Source organism: Salvelinus fontinalis, chromosome 2 (genome assembly GCF_029448725.1).
Source record: "Salvelinus fontinalis isolate EN_2023a chromosome 2, ASM2944872v1, whole genome shotgun sequence".
Classification (NCBI taxonomy): domain Eukaryota; kingdom Metazoa; phylum Chordata; class Actinopteri; order Salmoniformes; family Salmonidae; genus Salvelinus; species Salvelinus fontinalis.
In genome coordinates, this window is record NC_074666.1 from 52,667,163 (window position 1) to 52,690,967 (window position 23,805).

Sequence of the window (23,805 nt, forward strand, 5' to 3'; positions counted from 1 at the left end):
TAATCTTCCCAGAAGTAACTTTTTCAGATACCTACAAATCAGAGACTATGTTAGGAAACACCTCCCAACATTTGGGAACGCTAAGCCTTCCATGTTTGACGGATGCATAAAAACATCCCCCACCTCAGACAAACTGATATCTCGTTTATATGATTCTTTTCAATCGGTTAGCACACCCTCTACAGATGCCATTAAGGCAAAATGGGAGGAAGAACTAGGGACTGACATTTCGGTGGCAGAGAACTGGGAAGATAGCTTGGAGTATATCCACACCTGCTCCATTAACTCCAGACATCGTCTCATACAATTCAAGGTATTACACAGATTACACTATTCCAAAACCAAACTGCATAGGATATTTCCTGATACATCCCCTATGTGTGATAAATGTCAGGCTGCACAGGGTACACTACTCCACTGCTTTGCCCTATGCTCTAGCTTGTATGGTTACTGGTGTGGAATTTTTAGGATCCTCTCTGAAGTTCTGGAGACTTCAATTGACCCAGACCCGCTTCTGATAATCCTGGGAGTGTCTGATTCCCTAAACGGATTAACCAACCCCCAAAAACAACTCATCTCTTACAGTCTCATTTCGGCAAAAAAACTAATCTTGTTGTTTTGGAAAAAGAAGGAAGCGCCCACTACCAAATTATGGCTCAGCGAATTGGCAAACACTGTACACTTAGAAAGGATTAGATATATTCTGAACAATAAATTATCAACATTTGATCAAATCTGGCAGCCTTTCCTCTCTTACTTGGACCATTCGGCGCTGTGAATTTGTACTTTTTAACGCACTCTCAATTGTAATATTTTAATCCACCTCTGGGCAGCACGTGCTGGCACCGCCACCCGAGCAGTAGGGAGGGGAATAAGGGGAAGGGATAAAGGGGGGGAGGGATAAAGGGGGGGGGAATAAGTGGGGTGTGACACCCACCCTCTTTCTTTCTACCTGTCCTTGTTCTGTATGTCTTGTTTTGTAATAATTGTTTTGTACCCAGAACTCTGGATCTTTTTATTTCTGTCTACTCTTTTATGTTTAGTTAAAAATTGTATACCTGCCTTTCCTACCTATACACCATTCCTGTGTGTGTTCAATAAAAAATATTTGAACGTAATTGTGATACAGTGAATTATAAGTGAAATAATCTGTCTGTAAACAATTGTTGGAAAAATTTATTGTGTTATGCACAAAGTAGATGTCCTAACCGACTTGCCAAAACTATAGTTTGTTAACAAGAAACTTGTGGAGTGGTTGAAAAATTAGTTTTAATGACTCCAACCTAAATGGATGTAAAGTTCCGATTTCAACTGTATATAAAATTGTAAACTTGCAGAAGGGCATAGACTCTCCTCTTGCTCTCTCAGTACTCCTCGGTTTGAGCTGAGGGGTCCCAGAATGAAGTGCGCATTTTGTAGAAGGTTTTTGACCAGGGTCTGTACGTGGCAGAGAAAAAATCTCTGCAGATCACTAACTCGGGGCGTCTACAATAGATTTGTACATACTGTTAAAGGTGTAGGATTATTTTACAATCACAAGGGAACGAAAAGGTAAGCTTACATGTACATTTTAATGTTCCAGATGCATACTGTCATTATATATATATTTTTAATCTGTGTGTTGCACAGAGGAGCGCAGCATGTAATTCCTGTAACATGATGTGTAGGCCTATTGTTGTCAGTAATAACTGACCCCTTTTTGGGACATTCTTGTTGCTAAACCTGAGATTTCAGCATAATAATTGAATGAAATCGTGAATTGGGTAGGCTTTATACTGGCATGCTCGTTTTTGCGCATTCGCTTGCTTTACATGCCTTGTTGGCAACTGTAGCTGCAGTAACAACGTATCAACACTGACAGAAAGTTTTGGAAGGTTTAGCCAACATTACAGAATTCCATTATAACTTCAGGGTTTTGAGGGTTAGGTAGGCAATATGTATTTAGAACGTAACATTGGCATTCACCTTTCTCTCAACTGTTTTTATGCATTTTTTCCCCCAAACAACTTTTTCACAAGACCCTGTGATGTGTTATTTATAGAAACATCGCCGTCTTGGGTGAAGTCTCGGGCATTGTAACGGAGCGAAGTACTGTAGCAAGAACCCATGGGCACAGACGTCAGTTCAACGTCTAGATTTGTTGTCAGCTAACGTGAATTCAATGTGAAAAAAATATGAAATGCCCTTACATTGATTATTTTTTGCCAATCCAGTCAGTTTTCCATGTTGGTTCAATGACATCACATAGATCATTTTGGTTGCCCAGTGGGAAGACTGAGTGAAAAGGCTCAATACCTTTGGGATATCTTTATCAATATATGTCTGACATTTTATTACCTGAAAGGAGTAGACCTACTCCAGATAAGCATGTCCTTAATTTCATAATACGGAGCTAGGATATTCTCTGTAATGGGACAGTTTCTACATGCATCCAATCTGGACTTCTGAAATCTCCTTGCTACGGTATGAATCCATTTTTGGGGTGAGATAGGTTCAAGACACGCGCCTGATGCATATTAGTAGAATATTCTAACTCCGGAAAGGGTGTGTGTCAACATGCTGACATGTCTAAGCCTTTATACTCAGGCATGAACGAATCCACATATTTTCAGAAATTTATCATATCTGTAATCATTACCTGACCTGATTTATTTCAATAGATATCCTTACATGATATTTGAATCAATGTGGATCATGGATATTTTAATGTTTCATCATTGTATGTCTGATCGAAAATAGGCTAAATCTGATTTATGAAATGTCCATCACCCAAATTATTTTGCCTTGTTCAGGCGTCGGAAATCAACGCACATGAAGGTGACATATCTGAGCATACATTTGCATCATATTCAGTAGTAGGCTATACAAGGCACAAAAAGGCAACCTATTTCATCCAAGTTGCTACTTCCAAAGCACATCTGCTTTTTCTATTTAAATAAATGCAGTTTAGCAAATTCAGAGTTCCAATCCCAACACTAGAAAAAATAGGCCTGGAACGTAAAATATCGTTATTAACCGGTTCCCATGCTTCTTAAATAACGGTTCTGTTCCGGAACAGTATGGATCCCTTTCTTTTCAGCTTCAGTTTCTGTTCCTAGAAAAATACAATTATTTTCCTGTTCCCTGAACCGCTACCAACTCCTGCTAATTACCACTTAATTTAAGGTTAGGCATAAGCTTGATCGTGTGGTTAAGGTTAGGTTTAAAATCAGATTGTAAGAAGGGAAATTCTTGAAATAGGCGGGTTTAGAATTTTGTGGCTGGGGTAAATAGTGAGCACTTTTATCCAGAGGGAATAAAACATTATAGTGTCTGAAAGATTTATATGGATTTAATATTTGTCAAATTATTGAGCATGTCCTCAAAACTCAAATAAACATCACATTGTCCTTATTTAGCATATCAAAATCCAGAGAACATATGCTATGTAGGCCTACTGTTAGTACTTGTCAACATATAGAGAAAATAAGATGTCCACATAGGTCTATCTCAGGATATCTAATGAGTCCATATCCGGCCATACCATGTATGATATCCAGAGGGAATAAAAAAATTATATGTCCATGAAAGAAAAATATGGATTTCATATTTGTCATTATTGAGCATGTGATGATAACTCAGAAAATATTCAGAAATCTTACTTATTTTTAGCATATCAAAAAGAATCACAAGATCCGGATATATACCTTAGCCAAGAGATGCATATCTTGACTCAATATAGCTTCTTATCTTGAATATACAGTGTATATTTGTCAACATGAAGAGTGAAAATAGGATGTCACACATCTGGATATCGAATGAGTCCATATCCGGCCATAGGAAAGTGCCATGTGTGATATTTGGACTAATCCCAAAATCATATAGATTCCAAAATCATGGGCATTATTTTGGAGTTGGCCTCCCACTTTGCTGCTCTAACATCTTCCATTCTTCTGGGAAGGCTTTCCACTAGATGTTGGAACATTTCTGTGCGGACTTGCTTCCATTCAGCTTCAAGAGCATTCGTGAGGTCGGGTGATCCGACCTGGCTCGCAGTCTGCGTTCCAAGTCTGCGTTCCAATTCAATGGGGTTGAGGTCGGGGCTCTGTGCAGACCAGTCAAGTTCTTCCACACCGATCTTAACAAACCATTTATGTATGGACCTTGCTTTGGTTGATTGAGACTGCTGTGTTATCTAAAACTGTATGTTTTGTAACAATTATTATGGCCTTTGTGTTTCTCCGATTGCACGGTCACGCTAGCAGCGAGTAGATATTGTTGTCCTTGTTCAATAGAGCCATTGGTCTCGACGATGTTCCTATCTGCCAGGACATTGCAGGATATCTAGGTTTACTAATTTCCCCTGGCTTTGTAAAGACAGGGGAAATTGTACAGCCTGATGGGAGACCTACTTCCTTGTTCTCAGCCTCGAAGGCAGGCTATGTTACTGTGTACTGTCTCCGAGATTTCGAAATAATTAGCTGTAATGGCTGCTTCTGATGGTTCCTCTTTCCAAGATAAGCTGAACGACGAAACATTTTTAGATTGTCTTTCACATAGGAACATACAGCCCTATTTATTCGAGCTGGAATAAACTGAAAAGGAGTTAAGACAGCGAGGAAAAATAATTGCGAGACCAGCAAGCAGTGGCACCAGCCTAGACCAGCTGGACCAGGAGTTGTTTTGCTGTCTTTAGCTAGTTAGCAATATAAGGTATCTTTTAACCTAGGCAGTGTTGCACAGTACAATTTGGTGATCGTTTCGACCACAACGGGACATGCTAGTACCACTACGAACCAAGCTATTCAAGTTAAGCTAGTTAGCTAGCTGTGTTTGCTATACCTAAAATGTACTGTAGTCTAACTTTATACGTAACTAGCTAACTAACCTAGCTAGCCTCAGTGCCTCACATTAGGAGCAAAGCTCAAGTATAGGTAGCTGTGTCCTGGACTGGTCTCGGAGTAATGGCTGTGTCGAAAGGAATGGGTGTGTCAAAAAGTTTCATTCCAACCCTAATTTAGAGCACCTGATATTAATAATTTTCTGGTCATAAGCTGAATCAGGTTAGTTACAACTGGGGTTGGATTGAAAACCTACAGGAGGGTAGCTCTCCGGGAACAGGGTTAGAGAGCCCTGGGTTAGACGCTCTTGACTGAACGGTGTTGTCTATGCCAATGAAAGTGTTCCCATTGGTCAACTTTTGACCATTGGTGTTCCCATTGGTCAACTCCACATTTAACTACAGTACAGCCTTATTCTAAAATGGATGAGAAAAAAAGTGTACATCAATCTACACACTGTACTCCATAGTGACAAAGCAAAACTGTTTTTTAGGAATTTTTGCAAATGTACTAGAAATAAAAAATGGAACTTATTTAGGTAAGTATTCAGACCCTTTGCTATGAGTCTCGAAATGTAGTTCTTTAATTTGAATCATCCTTGAGATGTTTCTTCAACTTGATTGGAGTCCACCTGTGGTAAATTAAATTGATTGGACATGATTTGGAAAGGCACACACCTGTCTATATAAGGTCCAACAGTTGACAGTGCATGTCAGAGCAAAAACCAAGCCATGAGGTTGAATGAATTGTCCATAGAGCTCTGAGGCAGAGATCATGGGAAGGGTACCAAAGCATTTTTTCAGCATTGAAGGTCCCCAAGAACATGCCAATAGAATTTTGGAACCACCATACTGAGCAATCGTGGGAGAAGGGCCTTGGTCAGGGAGTTGACCAAGAACATGATGGTAACTCTGACAGAGCTCCAGAGTTCCTCTGTGGAGATTGACCAAGAAAAATGGTGATATGGCCCACTGGCCAGGAGTCCAGAGGCAGATGAGGGTCCACTATCATTACTACTTGGCCAGTGTCCAGGCTGGATGTATTTCTCTGCAATTCCCTCTGCTGTAGGCTTGGTAGGTAATCCCGAATGAATTGGGCCCAGAAATGGTCAGCCAAGATCTGGCTGTGCCTCCACCAGCATCTGACAATGAGGGTGGTATCAGTATACATGGCTTGAGGAAGTAATGCATCTCGGCGCCCCATAAAGAGCAGATTCGGTGTGACCGGATCTAGGTCAGCGATGTCTGCAGAGAGATATCCCAAGGGTTTGGAGTTCAGTATCCCTTCCACCTCTATCCGGACGGTCCACAAGACTGTTTCAGTCACAGTTTGGTCACCCAGAACGACTCGTAGTGTTGTCTTCACCGATTTGACCTCTTGCTCCCATCTTCCTCCGAAATGAGGAGCTCCTGGAGTGTTGAATTTGAAGGAGATTTGTTGGTCCATCAGTTGATCCTGGAGGGTTGGGCACAGTTGCTCTGGCCTGCCGTCTCTGAGATTCCATGCAGCTTCATTGGTGCTTGTGAATGGCTCCTCGATCTCCAAGTATCCAGTACTTCCACCTCATCTCGACATAGACTCTCTCTGGCCCTGGTTGGAGAAGCTTCTCATCGTAACTCTTGATAAGGAGGCTGGTAAGAGGGTGTCTGGATTCAAGGGTAATTGGATAATTGGATGGATAGTATCGGGTTCCAAGACTTCTGCTTGGTGCAGCCTCCCTCCGACTCGGATCATTCTGAGTATTTGGGGCAAGAGAGAGAAGACGTCCCTCCTTAAACACTTCCTTACCGGTTTTCAGAGCTTTTAGCTCCTCAGAGAAGCTGGCTGCTTGAGCATACTGCAGGAGGAGTGTCTCTGCAGTGAGGGTGGTAGGTATGGAAGCGACCCCCATCTGAGGTCTGGTTGGTGCCTGCAATCAGATCCTGCAGTGTTGGGGATTGTGCTGGGTCAGAGAGAGCTGCTGTTGGCTCCGTATAGATGTTGTAGCATTGCGTGAACTGCAGTTGATGCGGAGACACCGCAGGCACGGTGGTTGTCGGCCACTTCTGCGGTTGGGAAAAGAATGGTGGTCCCAAGCCCCAGCGATGGGGTTGAGCCAGTTCCTGGAGAGTTTTACCACGAGTGATGTCATCAGCACGATTGTTTGTGCTATCAACATACCTCCAGTCATTGAATTCCAATAGGTCTTGAATTTCTGCAATGCGAGTTCCGACGAACACCTTATACCTGCAGGACTCCGACTTGAGCCATGTCAGTATCGTGGTCGAATTACCCTAGTAGATGACCCTTTGGATTTGCAAGGTGACCTCGATTTGCTAGGCGGAGGCCAACTGGGCTCCAGAAAGGGCAGTGCTGAGTTACAGCCTAGGCATTGACAACTGCTTCTTGGGTGTGACCCTGGACCTGCCAATGACAAAGGAGACATGGGTCTGGCCAGCATCATCCTCCACTCAGAGATAGGAAACCGCTCCGTAATCCCGCTCTGAAGTGTCACAGAACACATGAAGTTCCTGGCTTGGACCTAGTTGGTCAGCATAGGGTGGGACATAACACCTTGGCATCTGGACTTTGCAGAGTGCCGACAACTCTGTTTCCCAACAGATCCATCTTTCCACTAGGTCAGCTGGGTGGATTGGTTCATCCCAGTCCCTTTTGGTCTGCCACAGATCCTGGACTAAGACTTTGGCACGGGTTGTGTAAGGCAGGATATACCCGAGGGGATTTCGGTGCTCAGGGCTGAGCGGCGCTTGTATGCGGTATGCAGCTCCATATCAATCCTAGAGTGGACTCTTGTGGGTTCCTGCACATTTGTGGCCTGCTGGAGGTCATTTTGCAGCGCTCTGGCAGTGCCACTCCTTGCACAAAGGCGGAGGTAGCGGTCCTGCTGCTGGGTTGTTGCCCTCCTACGGCCTCCTCCACGTCTCCTGATGTATTGGCCCGTCTCCTGGTAGCGCCTCCATGCTCTGGACACTACGCTGACAGACACAACAAACCTTTTTGCCACAGCTCGCATTGATGTGCCATCCTGGATGAACTGCACTACCTGAGCCACTTGTGTGGGTTGTAGACTCCGTCTCATGCTACCACTAGAGTGAAAGCACCGCCAGCATTCAAAAGTGACCAAAACATCAGCCAGGAAGCATAGGAACTGAGAAGTGGTGTGTGGTCACCACCTGCAGAACCATTCCTTTTTTGGGGTGTCTTACTAATTGCCTATAATTTCCACCTTTTGTCTATTCCATTTGCACAACAGCATGTGAAATTTATTGTCAATCAGTGTTGCTTCCTAAGTGGACAGTTTGATTTCACAGAAGTGTGATTGACTTGGAGTTACATTGTGTTGTTTAAGTATTCCCTTTATTTTTTTGAGCAGTGTATTCATATATTCCATACTTTTAGGTTTGTGTGTATTGTGAGAATTTTTTGATATTACTGCTCTGTTGGAGCTAGAAACATAAGCATTTCGCTACACCCACAATAACATCTGCTTAACATGTGTATGTGAGCAATAACATTTGATTTAGTGGGCTTGCCCTTTGCTAGGAGAAACCCCACCACATAATCCTTCAAATAACTTTTTTCTTTCCAGGACTTTAGCCTCAGCTGCTGTTTCCCCATCTTTCCTTTCTTCCTTCCAGTGGAGACAATTCTTCCTTCTCCTCCTCCATTTCCTTTTCACCTGTCTTTGGTTCAGTTATCATCTAGCTAGGTGGACCATTGATAGATTCTTGGAATCTGTGTGTGTAGCCAGACAGGTAGGATGACTGACAATAGTGAAGGTGAACAGGAGGTCGTGGGTCAGATGACAGGGGACTGAGGCAGGAATTCCTTTAACCACAAAGTGGTATATTAACTGGATAGTGTGTGTGTGCTGCATAACAAAAGTAACAGAATAACGTATCCAAACAAATTGCTAATCACAAAAGTCAAATCATAATTACAGTCATTCTCTTTATTAAAATGATAGTGGCTAAATTGCCCAATATAATTGTCCCAATACCATTTCCATTCTAATCCTTTAGCCACAATGGAGATTAGATTTGTATGCGTCAAGACTAACATTTCACCAATGTCCAGAGTTTGATAATCCATTTATTTGTTGTTCCTCTGGATACAAAAATGTTAAGAACATTCTACCAAAACAAATTCTGATCATTAAAACTAAAGAAACAATGATTGCTCTCTCATTGAAGTACTTGCCGTGGTTAGCTTTATATTGTCAAATAAGTAGTTGGTGGTTTTTGTCATGTTTATACCAATGTAATTCATATGGAAACACCTGCTTGCTATAGCTAGCTAGCAAGCTAGTTAGTCTGTCAGGCCAGAAAAGTTGTATGGAGCGGCTAAATTTGAGCTGCGCTCATGAAGCGTCAACCTCAGCTGTCACTTTCATTTGCTAGCCATACAGATAACCGGCTAACTAGCCACCAAAATGGCTAGAGTAATTTGTGTTTATCTGTTGGGCTTCGGTTATAGTTTGTCATGTTTGCTTGGAGCAGATATTCATAGACTATAGATTGCCTTGTTTTCCAATTATTTGACAGTTTAGCTGTCGTGTTGGAGAGCAATGGAGCTCATATGATGTTCGATATTTGTTTACATAGCCAGCTAACAAGTTGCTTGTTTTGTCCTGTTTCTACTGATGCAATGCAGTTGGAAACTGTCCCAGCTTCGTAACTAATCAGCTAACATTGGCAAACTCTGTAGTTAGTCCATCAGGCAAGAAAGCAAGAATTGATTGGAGGAGAGAGAGGGGCTGTGTGTGTGTGGAATAGGAGGCATGTAACTGTATCACACAATTTATTATAGAAACCCTTTATTAGGAAGGCAGACCTGGCTCTCAAGCGAAGACAGGCTATGTGCACACTGCCCATGAGGTGGAAACCGAGCCTCACTTCCTAACATCCTGCCAAATGTATGACCATATTAGAGAGACATATTTTCCTCAGATTACACAGACCCACAAAGAATTTTAAAAAACAAATCCAATTGTGATCAACTCCCATATCTATTGGGTGAAATACCAGTGTGCCATCACAACAGCAAGATGTGTGACCTGTTGCCACAAGAAAAGGGCAAACAATGAAGAACAAACACCATTGTAAATACAACTCATGTTTATTTATTTTCCCCTTTGTACTTTTTTTAATTTGCACATTGTTATAACACTGTACATAGGCATAATGACATTTGAAATGTCTCTATTCCTTTGGAACTTTTGCGAGTGTGATGTTTACTGTACATTTTTTGTTTATTTCACTTTTGTTTAACCCTTTCACATATACCATCACATGGGTGTGATCATTCTACAGGGTCCCTGTAGGGTATGATCACACCAGTGTGATTAGAATGCTTATTTAGAACGGACAGTTTCGAATGACATAACATTTGAGCTGGCCACATTGTGTTTTTGCAAAATGTTTCTGAAAAAGACAGTCCTTACAAAGTTGTGTCCAGAATGTGAGCAGTTTAGTTTTGAATGCAATGTTCAGACATTCACAGAAGTATCTACAGAATAACATCATCCAAACTGGAAAAATTGTAGGCTACCTTTGTCCTAGCGCTAACTGAGGAAAGATTGACTAAACACAAGCCGGTCATATTTGTATAACTCTCAGCTGACATAAACTACAAAATGAATTAGCTAAAAGAAATTACTATTTATATAATTAATCACATCACGGGTGAGCTCACAATTGATCTAAATAATTGAGTAAAACACGCTCTAGATATCGAAATTAATCCGACGATGGGTAGTTTCTGCTCACTGCCAAGCTTTTTTCTCTCACAGAAACCAAAGATAATAAGAGAAGACAAGATGAGTTTGGTCTGTTTATAGTATGCATGTTGAAGGGGGTGTGTTATCTACCATCGTTCACATCCCACCATTCATTTCCAGAGGTTCTCCAAAAAATGAGTGAACCCTTACTCACCTCATTTATAACATCTTTGGTCCGACAGACAATTACGTGAAACCCAGAATGCATTGTATGTCAACAAACATGGCTCCACACACAGCTGGAATTAGCTTAGCTCATCATAATCAGTACAACCCTCAAAAAAGTATTTTACACACATAATATGTGCAAGAATCGGAATGTGTGATTTGTCACCGGTAATTGAAAACGTAAATAAAACAGTAAATATATAAATAATTACCACACAAAACATTTTCTGATAGTGACTTGATATGTGGCACATGGTGGGCAGTCAATCACGTAACCTCTCACTCCCACTCTGAGCCATTCAGTGTTGTTGTTTATGTATGTAGCTAGTGAACTAAGCTGTAGCATTAGCAATGTCTTTCAAAAGGAGACAACTCACAAATGCAGATATTCCGGATATTTTTTTCAGCCATTGAGAACCCTGAATCTGAGGACTCCTTGTCCACTGATGAAGTCCCAGGTCCCTTTTTGAAGATGCTGGTGGTGATGGAGGCAGACCGACAGTGGATGAAGTACAGGAGTTCTGTGGTAGCTGGATGGTTGCCAGCCATTTCACCCCTCCTGGCCCTGCTGTTTGCTTTGATGAGTCCCAGTCTAGAGTGCCATTTCCATCTAAGGCAGAGTGCTTCAAGTTGTTTCTGACGCAGGAGCTGGTGGGAGACATCGTAGAGGAGACCAATCGCTATAGCTTCCATCCCTCTCCTCGCGCCTACCTGGGCTCGAACCAGGAACCCTCTGCACACATCGACAACAGTCACCCTCGAAGCATCGTTACCCATTACTCCACAAAAGCCACGGCCCTTGCAGAGCAAGGGGAACAACTACTTCAAGGTCTCAGAGTGAATGACGTCACCAATTGAAACGCTATTAGCGCGCACCACCGCTAAATAGCTAGCCATTTCACATCGGTTACACTTTGGAGCTACAAGAGACGAGCGAGCCAGGAGTGAGGGGGAAACTTGCTAAATGGGTGACAACCACAATTTGTGAAATGTATACCTTCCTGGTGACAGTCCTTCTCATGGGGATAGTAAAGAAGAACTCCCTAAGAGAATACTGGAGCACAGATCCTATGTTTGCAACTCCCTTCTTTGCCACCCTCTTTTCCCAAGACCGCTTCCTAGTTCTGCTGCGATGCCTGCATTTCGTCAACAATGCTACTGCCATCCTAAATGACCCGTTATACAGAATAAGAAATGTTCTTACCAGCCTGACATCAGCATTTGGTTAGGTCTTTGTGCCATACAAGAACCTATGCATTGATGAGTACCTGATGTTAGGGAAAGGTAGGCTGGCGATGCGTAAATTTATTCCCTCCGAAAGGCACAGGTTTGGGGTCAAGTTCTTTCTCAGGTGCGACGTGAAGACAGGATTTGTCCAGGACATTATAGTTTACACAGGGTCCACCACTGACTTCCAACATTATGTGGTGATGACCATGCTGGCTCCTCATCTCAGCAAGGGACACACTTTGTGTGTGGACAATTGTTACAGCAGTCCCACACTCTTCCAGCATCTGCTATCCAACAGCACAGGGGCCTGTAGGACAGTCAGGTCAAACAGGAAGGGGATGCCGGCATTCGCATGCAGGAAGATGCAGAGAGGGGAGGTGGAGTACCAGGAGAACGGTCAACAGCTGGCAGTAAAGTGGCATGACAAACAAGACGTCCATGTCCTCTCCACTGTCCATACAGCAACCATGTCAGCCACAGGGAAGGTGGACCACCTGGTGAGAGAGAGAAAAATCAAACCAGACTGTGTGCTTGACTATATCCTCAAAATGGGGGCAGTGGATAAGGCGAACATGATAAACAGCTTTGTGGAATGCGCTCGGAAAATGACCAAGTGGAATAAGAAGATTTTTTCCCATCTGATCAACACTGCTGCCCTCAATGGCCACATAGTTCACCGCCAATTAACAGGTGAGATGATTACATAACATGGTATTTTTTGTAATTGGACATGCAAATCACATACAGAAACTATTAACTTTGATAGAAATGCAGCCTGGATTTGAACCAGGGTGTCTGTAGGGATGCCTCTAGCATTGAGATGCTGTGCCTTAGACCACTGCGCCACTTGGGATTCATAAGGCCAGGGTAGCTTTAAAATACAACACAAGCTAATACTTCTCTGATGCTATTAGCATTGTTTTACAGAGCTAATAGAAGAATGTAGCTAGCTACATAAGCATGATTGAATATAACACCATAAAGGTTATGAAATGAGTAACGTTACCTCGCGTGTCCGCGGTTATAAGGAATATACACAAATATACTATGCTCCATACATACAGTGAGCTACAGTAGAAACGACATACAGAAACTATTATAACGTAAAAAAAGGCACTTATTTTGATAGAAACGCACACATTTCCAAAGTTGTTATTGGTAACGAAAACAATGACTGCGATGCGGGCATGTGAACACGACGGAAAATGTGAACACGTGCAGATCTTGTTCTGATGGGACATGCGCAAAGTGCTTGGGGAATTTTGTCCGGGTCAGAAATGTCAAAAAAATATAATTATCCGCGAAAGTAAAAATGACTACTTTTATGTGAATGAATGAGCTGGAACACACCTCAATTCAAACTGTTCTTAGAAAATAAAAACTTGTTGGAAAATCATTTGAAATTGACAAGTTGTAAACAGCCTATAAATTTAAACAGGCTGCGTGCCTTGGTTTGAGGGCAGCGCGGATTAAATGTACTCTTGCGTAACAATCAGATTCTGGAATGGAGAGAACGTTCTAACATCACGTGCATAAAAAAACTCACGCTGGGGCGACCGTTAGAGATATTTGGAACTCACGCATGAAAGGTTAAGATTTATTTCACTTGCTTTGGCAATGTAAACATATGTTTCCCATGCCAATAAAGCCGTTTGAATTGAATTGAATGGAGGGATAAAGGAGGAGAGCGAAGAGGGATACGAGAGTGGATGTAGGGAACATGGAGAAGAGGAGGAAGCAGAGGGAGAGTGGAGGGAGAGGTAGAGCACACCCAAGAGGGGAGCCTACGTTTCAATGGATTGTCTCTGCCCCAAGTACCACCATTCACCCTTGTACCACACCGCCTGGGCCTAAAGTGACAGAGGCAGGAGTTTTGGAGTTGTTTTTAAAAGTGGTAGTAATTTATTTCTGTTCCTGTGCTTGTAATGGATTACAACAAGGAAATGGGTGGGGTTGACCAACTGAGGAGCTATTTACAAGGATGCACAGGCGGAAAATGGTGGATGTATGTGTTTTGGGGGATGCTCAACATTGCCATCGTAAATGTGTATATTGTGTGGGGGACCCTGCAAAGGCCCCCTCCCAGAAACTGCAGGCGCTGGTCCCGGTAGGCATTCGAATGCAGCTTGTGCATTCACTTTGTGATATGGCTACAGTGGCAGAAAGAGGGGAAGCAAAAGTGTGTACCAGGGCGTGTGGACGGAGTTGTAGCTCATTTGAAAACAGGTGAAGTTTGAAGGGTGCCAGAGAGGGTGTGTGGCGTGCATTCGGAGTGGACGCAGGGCGAAGACTGGGAAATGTGTAGAAACCTCCTTTGGGCGCTCTATGTGTTCTGTGCTACTTTACAGGATGGGACCGTGCTTCCAGAAGTTCCATGACATGTTGTATGCTAAATGCAAACACTAAAGTGACCGTGTGAAATATGAATTTGTCCTACAAATATTTTGTCTCTGACCAGTTGTTGTGTTTTGTATCTTCTCTCTTTATTCAGTCTCTATCTAATACTCGTTGCATTCACTGAATTGTTGTCAAAGCGGGCTACTATTATAACATTTTGTGTCAGGCCTAGTCTGTACTAAATCTTATTGAGAGAGGTTACCTACATTTTGAAATAGTCTCTAAATAGTATTTAGCATTTTTACGGTAAGAATTGTTGTCAATGAAATAGCCTGCGTTGTGTGGGTTTTGAAATAGTTTCTGAATATTGTCCTTTGGTCACATTTTGGATAATCTTTTAAACATGTTATACTTGGTACATTTTGAGTATATATATATATAAATAAAGGGAACACATAAACAACACAATGTAACTCCAAGTCAATCACACTTCTGTGAAATCAAACTGTCCACTTAGGAAGCAACACTGATTGACAATAAATTTCACATGCTGTTGTGCAAATGGAATAGACAAAAGGTGGAAATTATAGGCAATTAGCAAGACACCCCCAATAAAGGAGTGGTTCTGCAGGTGGCGACCACAGACCAATTCTCAGTTCCTATGCTTCCTGGCTGATGTTTTGGTCACTTTTGAATGCTGGCGGTGCTTTCACTCTAGTGGTAGCATGAGACAGAGTCTACAAACCACACAAGTGGCTCAGGTAGTGCAGCTCATCCAGGATGGCACATCAATGCGAGCTGTGGCAAGAAGGTTTGCTGTGTCTGTCGGCGTAGTGTCCAGAGCATGGAGGCGCTACCAGGAGACAGGCCAGTACATCAGGAGACGTGGAGGAGGCCGTAGGAGGGCAACAACCCAGCAGCAGGACCGCTACCTCCGCCTTTGTGCAAGGAGGAGCAGGAGGAGAATGACCTCCAGCAGGCCACAAATGTGCATGTGTCTGCTCAAACGGTCAGAAACAGACTCCATGAGGGTGGTATGAGGGCCCGACGTCCACAGGTGGGGGTTGTGCTTACAGCCCAACACCGTGCAGGACGTTTTGGCATTTGCCATAGAACACCAAGATTGGCAAATTCGCCACTGGCGCCCTGTGCTCTTCACAGATGAAAGCAGGTTCACACGCACATGTGACAGATGTGACAGAGTCTGGAGACGCCGTGGAGAACGTTCTGCTGCCTGCAACATCCTCCAGCATGACCGGTTTGGCGGTGGGTCAGTCATGGTGTGGGGTGGCATTTTTTGGGGGGCCGCACAGCCCTCCATGTGCTCGCCAGAGGTAGCCTGACTGCCATTAGGTACCGAGATGAGATCCTCAGACCCCTTGTGAGACCATATGCTGGTGCGGTTGGCCCTGGGTTCCTCCTAATGCAAGACAATGCTAGACCTCATGTGGCTGGAGTGTGTCAGCAGTTCCTGCAAGAGGAAGGCATTGATGCTATGGACTGGCGCGCCCGTTCCCTAGACCTGAATCCAATTGAGCACATCTGGGACATCATGTCTCACTCCATCCACCAACGCCACGTTGCACCACAGACTGTCCAGGAGTTGGCGGATGCTTTAGTCCAGGTCTGGGAGGAGATCCCTCAGGAGAACATCCGCCACCGCATCAGGAGCATGCCCAGGCGTTGTAGGGAGGTCATACAGGCACGTGGAGGCCACACACACCACTGAGCCTCATTTTGACTTGTTTTAAGGACATTACATCAAAGTTGGATCAGCCTGTAGTGTGGTTTTCCACTTTCATTTTGAGTGTGACTCCAAATCCAGACCCATGGTTTGATCAATTTGATTTCCATTGATAATTTTTGTGTGATTTTGTTGTCAGCACATTCAACTATGTAAAGAAAAAAGTATTTAATAAGAATATTTCATTCATTCAGATCTAGGATGTGTTATTTTAGTGTTCCCTTTATTTCTTTGAGCAGTGTATATATATATATATATACTCAAAATGTATACTTGGTATATTGGTATATTATACAATATATTATACTTGGTACATTTTGAGTGAGTAATTTAGTCAAATTGACTCATTTCAATACACTAGGGTTTTTTGTTGTTTTTTGTTGATCCTTTTTCGATAGTGAGTGAAGACAAAATAACTGTTATTCCTATTGACATGAATGTGGTGTTCATGATATTTTAGCTTAATTAAATTGATTTACATATAGTGTTTCTATTCAAAGAAAAAATATATATTTTCAGTAGCCAATGTATTGCCTACCTAAAACCATAATTTAATACATGTTAAGTCCTTCAAAATATTAACTACATATCTTGATGGTAGAAAGTAGAATATACACTAGATATTGGCTACTGTGGGTGGGGTCACAGTAATTCAAAGAATAGTGATAAAGGAAATGAAAAATGCTAGGCATTTTTTTTAGTCTGCTGAAATTATGCTCTGCTCCACTCTCGCCCACATACATGCTCTGGTATTCAAAAGCAGCCCACTCATGTCAATGGATAGAATCAGTGAATGAATGGCTCTAGCAACCGTTACAAGGTTTGACAAGCTGCATAACAAAAGATGCCTTTATAGACAAAAGAACAATTAAGTCATTCAAACAAAATAAGTCGTTCAAACGACTTAATAAATTGTTCAAACAAGATACTATCTAATTTGAACAATTTAGTAAAAATAAAAAGTATAATCTTTTTACTAAGTTGCTCAAACGAGATACTAACTAAATAATTCCAAGAGTCTAAGTTACTTTTTTTTGCCTTGGGCTTCAGGGCTTCCATAAGAAAGTTCAGTGAATCCTCCTCTTTTAACAGTGGCCATCAAAAAAGCTTTCAAAGGCGTTTTTTTTCCCTCGACTGCATTCATAATGTTATAGGCTACAATAACTGGACATGCGTATTTCTCTCCCTATGCGGCACTCGCAATTTGAATACACCTCGAGAGGAGTATTATTTTCTCGCACAGAATGTGACAGGCTGAACAATTGAATAGGTAAACTATTCCACTGTGGAGTTTTCTGATTCCCCTGCTGCTTACACGTGTTGTTGGCGGTGGAAAATGTTGTGTGGACAACAATTGAAAGGTTTCAGCTCTGCCCGGCTCTCATTTGGATCATAGGTACCAGGTCCCGGACCAATTTAACCCCTGGGGCTTACTGGATCTCAGCTCATAATAAATACTGGAAAGGTCACACACTACCCTATCCTGCGCTAGAATGGTTCAGAGCTGTGTTCTTGTCAACTCAAGTAACACCTAGAAAATGTGGAAAAATATTACACAAAATTGGAGCGGTGTGCTGCAGAGATGGAAGGGAGCAATCGGTCAGGCCTCCCCGTTGGGACCTCCATAGGTGAAAGGCGTTGTGGGATGTGTGTTCTAGCAGTGTGTTGTGAGGAATGAGTTAACATTAGGCTATGACAGAAATCTGGAAAGGTGAAGTCTGAGGCTTGAGTGGGTTGTCTCTGCATTCTCTCAGCCTGGGGAGGGTGTGTGTTTCTGCATGATCGTGCCCTTTATCCAGCTTCACTGATTCACTTCGACATGATGATATATCTCTACACAGCAGTTTCACTGTGAGTTCATCCCAGCCCGAGGCCATTAAGTTGAAAGAAATATGAGACAGTATAAACCTGTTTGTATTAATGCGAAATGTACTGTAGTATTTTCACTTGTATCAGTAGACAAAGAGTCCGGTAGTGTATTATTTACTCTCTAAGTGGACTTGTGAATTGGAGATTTCCCCTACTGGAATCTGACTGGCCATAGACAACCATTGCTTGTACAAGTCAGATGCTCTTCCATGGAACTTCTTTCAGCTGCAACAGCATTAGAACATTCCCCAGATGGAGGCATCTGCTGAGTAAACATTTCCTGTTTTCTCAGTCAGAAACCTTTTACTATGCTCTCCAAAGTAAGCTCCTACTGCACACGTTGTCCTCTGTCCTTTCAATACCAATGGTGGCAAGGGTAGCGGTGGCAATAATTACATCATATTCTTTGTAGCGGTGGCAAGGCAACAGTTTAGCAGCCGCTGCTAAATTAATATACGGGGAAACCCTGCCAATGGTCAGAACTGCAGGACTAACCCATGACTAGCAAAACTGGGAGTGGGAGGTCAGAGGATCTAGAGGTGAGGTGATGCGTGGGATGATGGTGCTGAATTCACAGTGCACAGTATTCACTTACTCAGCAATTCCACATCTACACACTAGTTCGGACATTTGGTAAATACCATTTAGCAATGGTAAGCTGCTCTCTAACCAAATATCTGCCTTTATCATGAATGTATCAAATTCCACAATTGCTTTACCTTTTTGCATTTTTTTAGTCTGTTAAATTTGAAAAAGACTGCCACAGTCAGCTACGTAGTGCTTTAGCTCGAAGTCACTTCTGTCCCTCCTCCTCTCCCCGTTTTCATAGCATCTGTCATTGTCCCGGATGGATCTCTTCTCCTGGGAAGGGACTGTTTCCCTCCATTCGTCACAAAAATTATGTTGGACTGATAGACTTTAGATAAAAAACTACGATTTGCCAAAACCATAGCATATTCTACACATATAAATCTATAAATACAATCTGCTCTCCTCTATCAGTGTAAACAATTTGAAGCATATATATTTAAGAATGTTTAAATCTATTGTCAAAACTTTGTCAAAACCTGACACAATCACTTCTCCAGATGCTTAGTATGCTTCAAATTAGGTATTTTTGACAGTTAGGCATCACACTGTGTTTCAGCAGGTCGTTGGCGATCATCCCAAAAGTAGAGCTGGATTAAGGAGAAGCAAGGGGTATAGTGGTTCAGACGGAGTGTGAAGTGAGCTGTGCTTAATTAGACAGACCTGCGGTAAACAGTCCTCACTGGGGAGTGCTGTGGTGAAGCAGCTGGGGAGCGTTTGGACACTTTGTGCAATGCTGCTTTACACCCTGTATAACCTCCCTGTAAACTCTCTCTCTGAACTATGTCATGTGTGTCTCTGTCAACAGTATTTGGGATTTTATACAGGAAAGAGAAAGTGGAAAATGTTGTTTTGTCTTTGGTCGAAAGACTACTTCTATCAATCAAGTGCTGTAATTTCTCCGTATGTGTGAGCCAGACAGGTTTACAGACTTCTTAACAACGAGGGAAGCAGATGTGACCGCTTTCTAATAATACACTCTGCCCTGTCTCCTAACCCCTGACCCATACATACAGTAGTTGGTAACCAGACCTTTTACATTGAACATTTCAAGTCATTTAGCAGACACTCTTATCCAGAGCGACTTACAGGTGCAATTAATGTTAAGTGCCTTGCTCAAGGGCACATCGACAGATTTTAGCCTAGTCGGCTCGGGGTTTGAACCACCGACTTTTCGGTTACTGGCCCAATGCTCTTCACCGCTAGGCTACCTGCCACCTTTTAGCAGGGAATTTGTGAGTCTTCTCCTCCAATGCTCTGCTACAGATGTAAGATCTTAATTTGAGTCAGTTTGCTACAGCTGGAAAATCATCCTGCAGCAACAGGAAATGTGAATCATCTGGATTATAATGAATGGACGTTGTTATAGGGATTGACCAAGTCTGAGATTTCGAAGTGGACATTTCCAACTCTTTTTAAACCTCAAATACACGACAAGTTAAAAATGCCCTGCGCTGCAAGAAAGTTCTCCTGCAACAGGGTGATCAAATTAAGATCATATGATCAACGAAAATACTGATTTTATAGATTCACCCTATGAGTCATCGTTTCTCATTAGTCATGTGGCAGGCCAGCCCTCAGTTTTGCTTTTGCAACCATTTTTAGACTCGGATGACAAACCACCAGGCCGCACAGGGCCTCCCAGCTGGTGGGTAAAGGCTAACAGAATAGTAAAAAGCCTGTTGGAAACTATGAACACACAGCACCACAAGCTTTTTCATAATGAAGACATTGCCTGTTTAAAAAAAAAAAAAACTGTTTCAATATCACATCTCTGATAGTACAGTAGCCGAATGTAATTTGTTGTGTGGATCATTAAAATGGAAATGACCGACTGACTTGCCTGTCTTAATTGCCCATGAGAGGATACATAAAGTTGTATTGAATTAAATATAATGACTAATTGATGGGATTGTATGATGTCATTGCAGGTCTTATCTACCAGTACAATGAGGGAACACCTGTCTCTCCTAGCCCTGGCTCTGGTTTGCTGCTGCTTCTGGAGCGTTCAGGCTGAAGTCTACACCTCTATAGGTAAACCTACACTAACGTTCAAAAGTTTGGGGTCACTTAGAAATGTCCTTGTTTTCTATGAAAACATACATGAAATTAGTTGCAAAATGAATAGGAAATGTAGTCAAGATGTTGACAAGGTTACAAATAATGATTTTTAATTGAAATAATAATTGTGTCCTTCAAACTTTGCTTTCGTCAAAGAATCCTCCATTTGCAGCAATTACAGCCTTGCAGACATTTGGCATTCTAGTTGTCAATTTTTTAAAATTTTTATTGGCCAGTTTGAGATACAGCTTTTTCTTTGCAACTCTGCCTAGAAGGCTAGCATCCCGGAGTCGCCTCTTCACTGTTGACGTTTAGACTGGTGTTTTGCGGGTACTATTTAATGAAGCTGCCAGTTGAGGACTTGTGAGGTGTCTTTCTTAAACTAGACACTCTAATGTACTTGTCATTTTGCTCAGTTGTGCACTGGGGCCTCCCACTCCTCTTTCTATTCTGGTTAACGCCAGTTTGTGCTGTTCTGTGAAGGGAGTAGTACACAGCATTGTACGAGATCTTCAGTTTCTTGGCAATTTCTCGCATGGAATAGCCTTAATTTCTCAGAACAAGAATAGACTGATGAGTTTTAGAAGAAAGTGCTTTTGTTTCTGGCCATTTTGAGCCTGTAATAGAACCCACAAATGCTGATGCTCCAGATACTCAACTAGTCTAAAGAAGGCCAGTTTTATTGCTTCTTTATTCAGTATGACAGTTGTGCTAATATATTTGCAAAAGGGTTTTCTAATGATCAATTAGCCTTTTAAAATGCTAACCTTGAATTCGCTAACATAACGTGTCATTGGAACACAGGAGTGATGGTTGCTGATAATGGGCCTATGTAGATATTCCATTAAAAATCTGCCGTTTCCAGCTACAATAGTCATTTACAACATTAACAATGTCTACAATGTATTTCTGATCAATGTGATGTTACTTTAAAAAATTAGATTTTCTTTCAAAAACAAGGATATTTCTAAGCGACCCCAAACTTTTGAATGGTAGTGTATACCTACATGCTGTATGGTTATACCATTACGCCTCTGTAGGTACCCTTTACCATTACACATCTATAAGTTAGCCTATACCATTACCCTTGTATATCTGACATGACACCAGTCAACCTTAGTTTCTGCATGCCCTAATTCCTGTCGTAAATCTTCTCATTTAGAATTCTTAAGTCTATAGGACATTGAGTTCGGGATTCCTGCTTTTCCGTGCATGTTGACGACGCTATATTTGCTGTGTCCAGTGTGCTATTGAGAAGAGAGAGCTTTACACCTCCAGCCTACGGCGCCTCTTTGTCTTAGAGTTGACTGACGTTCTTTCTCTCGCCAAACCTCCAGTGTTCAACAGGCTTCTAAAAAGTATCTGGAAAACAATTAGCTAAGTCTCTGAACTCTCCTCACATCTGTCCAGTATAGCTATCAAATGAAGGAAACACCTGCTATAGGCAAGGCATAGGATCGTTTACAGGATAAGCAAGTAGCAGCAGTTCTTTCAGTCCAATTTCTAAAATAACTGCATAATGTCAGTTCAATAATCTGTAATTTATATACTTACTTTGGCTGCCATTACCCTAAGGTATAAATATTGCGTGAAGCTCTTTCGCTTTCCTTCTGGCAACAGCATTGAGTTCACTCATAACTGTCTAGTGTTGCTATGGAATTATTTTCTGCAAACAGCAACATTCCCACCCCCTTACCCCAAGAACCATGGGTATTTAGAGTGGTGTGTGTGGTTGGACACATACCGGTAATTCTATACAATCACAGCAGAGAATGCTACAGGTGGAAACTTTTCACTTACTGCGAAGTCTGTGTGAGGAAACCGTTATTTTCCGGACAATTAAACCAAAGCATATTCTACATCCCCCACTTTCCCTCAGGAAATGATGATCAAGGGGAAATACTTGATCTGGTTGCCGAACACATTTATTATGTAGGTCTATAACACAGAACACAAAAGCTTCAGTATATTTAATGAGTCATCTCCAGTTTCATATTCAACATGGCCCTTTTTTCTTTCCACTTTCCATTAGGTCAAATGACAGACCTGATATACACAGAGAAGGAGTTGGTTCAGTCCTTGAAAGAATATATTCAAGCAGAGGAGTCCAAACTTGCTGCTGTGAAAAGGTGAACACGACACTCTGCAACCATAGTGCTAATAAAGGCGACTTTGATAGCCATGTTTTAAATTATGTTAATGTGCCAAAATAAGACTAGACAGAATAAGCCCATTTTGAGAAATGTTCAATAATCAGATTGTAGCAAGATTGGAGATCATTGTCTACTATACGGAACCTGATTGTTTTCTTCCCTGTGCTGTGTTGTAGCTGGGCTAACAAGCTGGACGTGCTGACGCGTGCCTCCACCTCAGACCCAGAGGTCTACCTGGGCCACCCCGTCAACGCCTACAAGCTGATGAAGAGACTCAACACCGAGTGGTCCGAGCTGGAGAGCCTTGTGCTGCAGGACCCCTCAGATGGTAAGATAGGGTCGGAGGGAGGGAGAGGTTACAGCTTCTATATAGCTCCTCTGTGGGTGTGAGGAGGCTTCTGGAAAAGAAGGTGTGAGGCCAATTCTGATCCATCATGCTCCACCCCAACATCTGCAGAGTAGAGTTGGGGTGAGTAGAGTGGAGCTGAGAGAGAACACAGGCTGTCGTCTTTCATGTGCAGCTGCATCTTTCCTCTGTTTACATTGGCCACATCTGCAGTGTATGAGGCCGCATACCACTGGTATGACAAAACATTTATTTTTACTGTTCTTATTAAGTTGGTAACCAGTTTCTAATAGCAATATGCACCTCCAGAGTTTGTGGTATATCAAATCAAATGTATTTATGATTGTATATGACCAATATACCACGGCTAAGGGCTGTATCCAGGCCCTCCACGTTGCGTCGTGCGTAAGAACAGCCCTTAGCCGCGGTATATTGGCCATATACCACACCCCATCGTGCCTTATTGCTTTATTGTATCAGCTACTCTCCCTTGTGTGTCCCTGGAGAGCTCTTAGCCACTGCGTGACTAGCATCACAGTTTACTAATTCCAAAGAGTTTTGGGACGCCATAAAGTCCATGGAGAATAAGAGCACCTTCTCCCAGCTGCCCACTGCACTGAGGCTAGGAAACACTGTCACCACCGATAAATCCACAATAATTGAGAATTTCAATAAGCTTTTTTCTATGGCTGGCCATGCTTTCCACATGG

The 23,805-nt window shown here is 42.3% G+C and overlaps 1 protein-coding gene across 3 annotated transcripts in view; it reads left to right on the plus strand.

Moving 5' to 3' along the window:
• Positions 1-1,428: 1,428 nt before the first annotated feature.
• Positions 1,429-23,805, plus strand: part of LOC129820993 (prolyl 4-hydroxylase subunit alpha-2-like) — a 39,328-nt gene continuing 16,951 nt past the window's right edge. For all 3 annotated transcript variants that reach the window (XR_008754261.1, XM_055878195.1, XM_055878188.1), the window contains exons 1-4: positions 1,429-1,551; positions 20,467-20,569; positions 22,629-22,725; positions 22,926-23,077. Coding sequence is in view for 2 of the 3 variants with exons in the window: in XM_055878195.1 (XP_055734170.1) it covers positions 20,485-20,569; positions 22,629-22,725; positions 22,926-23,077 (334 nt within the window). In the remaining variant the exon portion in view is untranslated. The remainder of the gene's footprint in view (positions 1,552-20,466; positions 20,570-22,628; positions 22,726-22,925; positions 23,078-23,805) is intronic.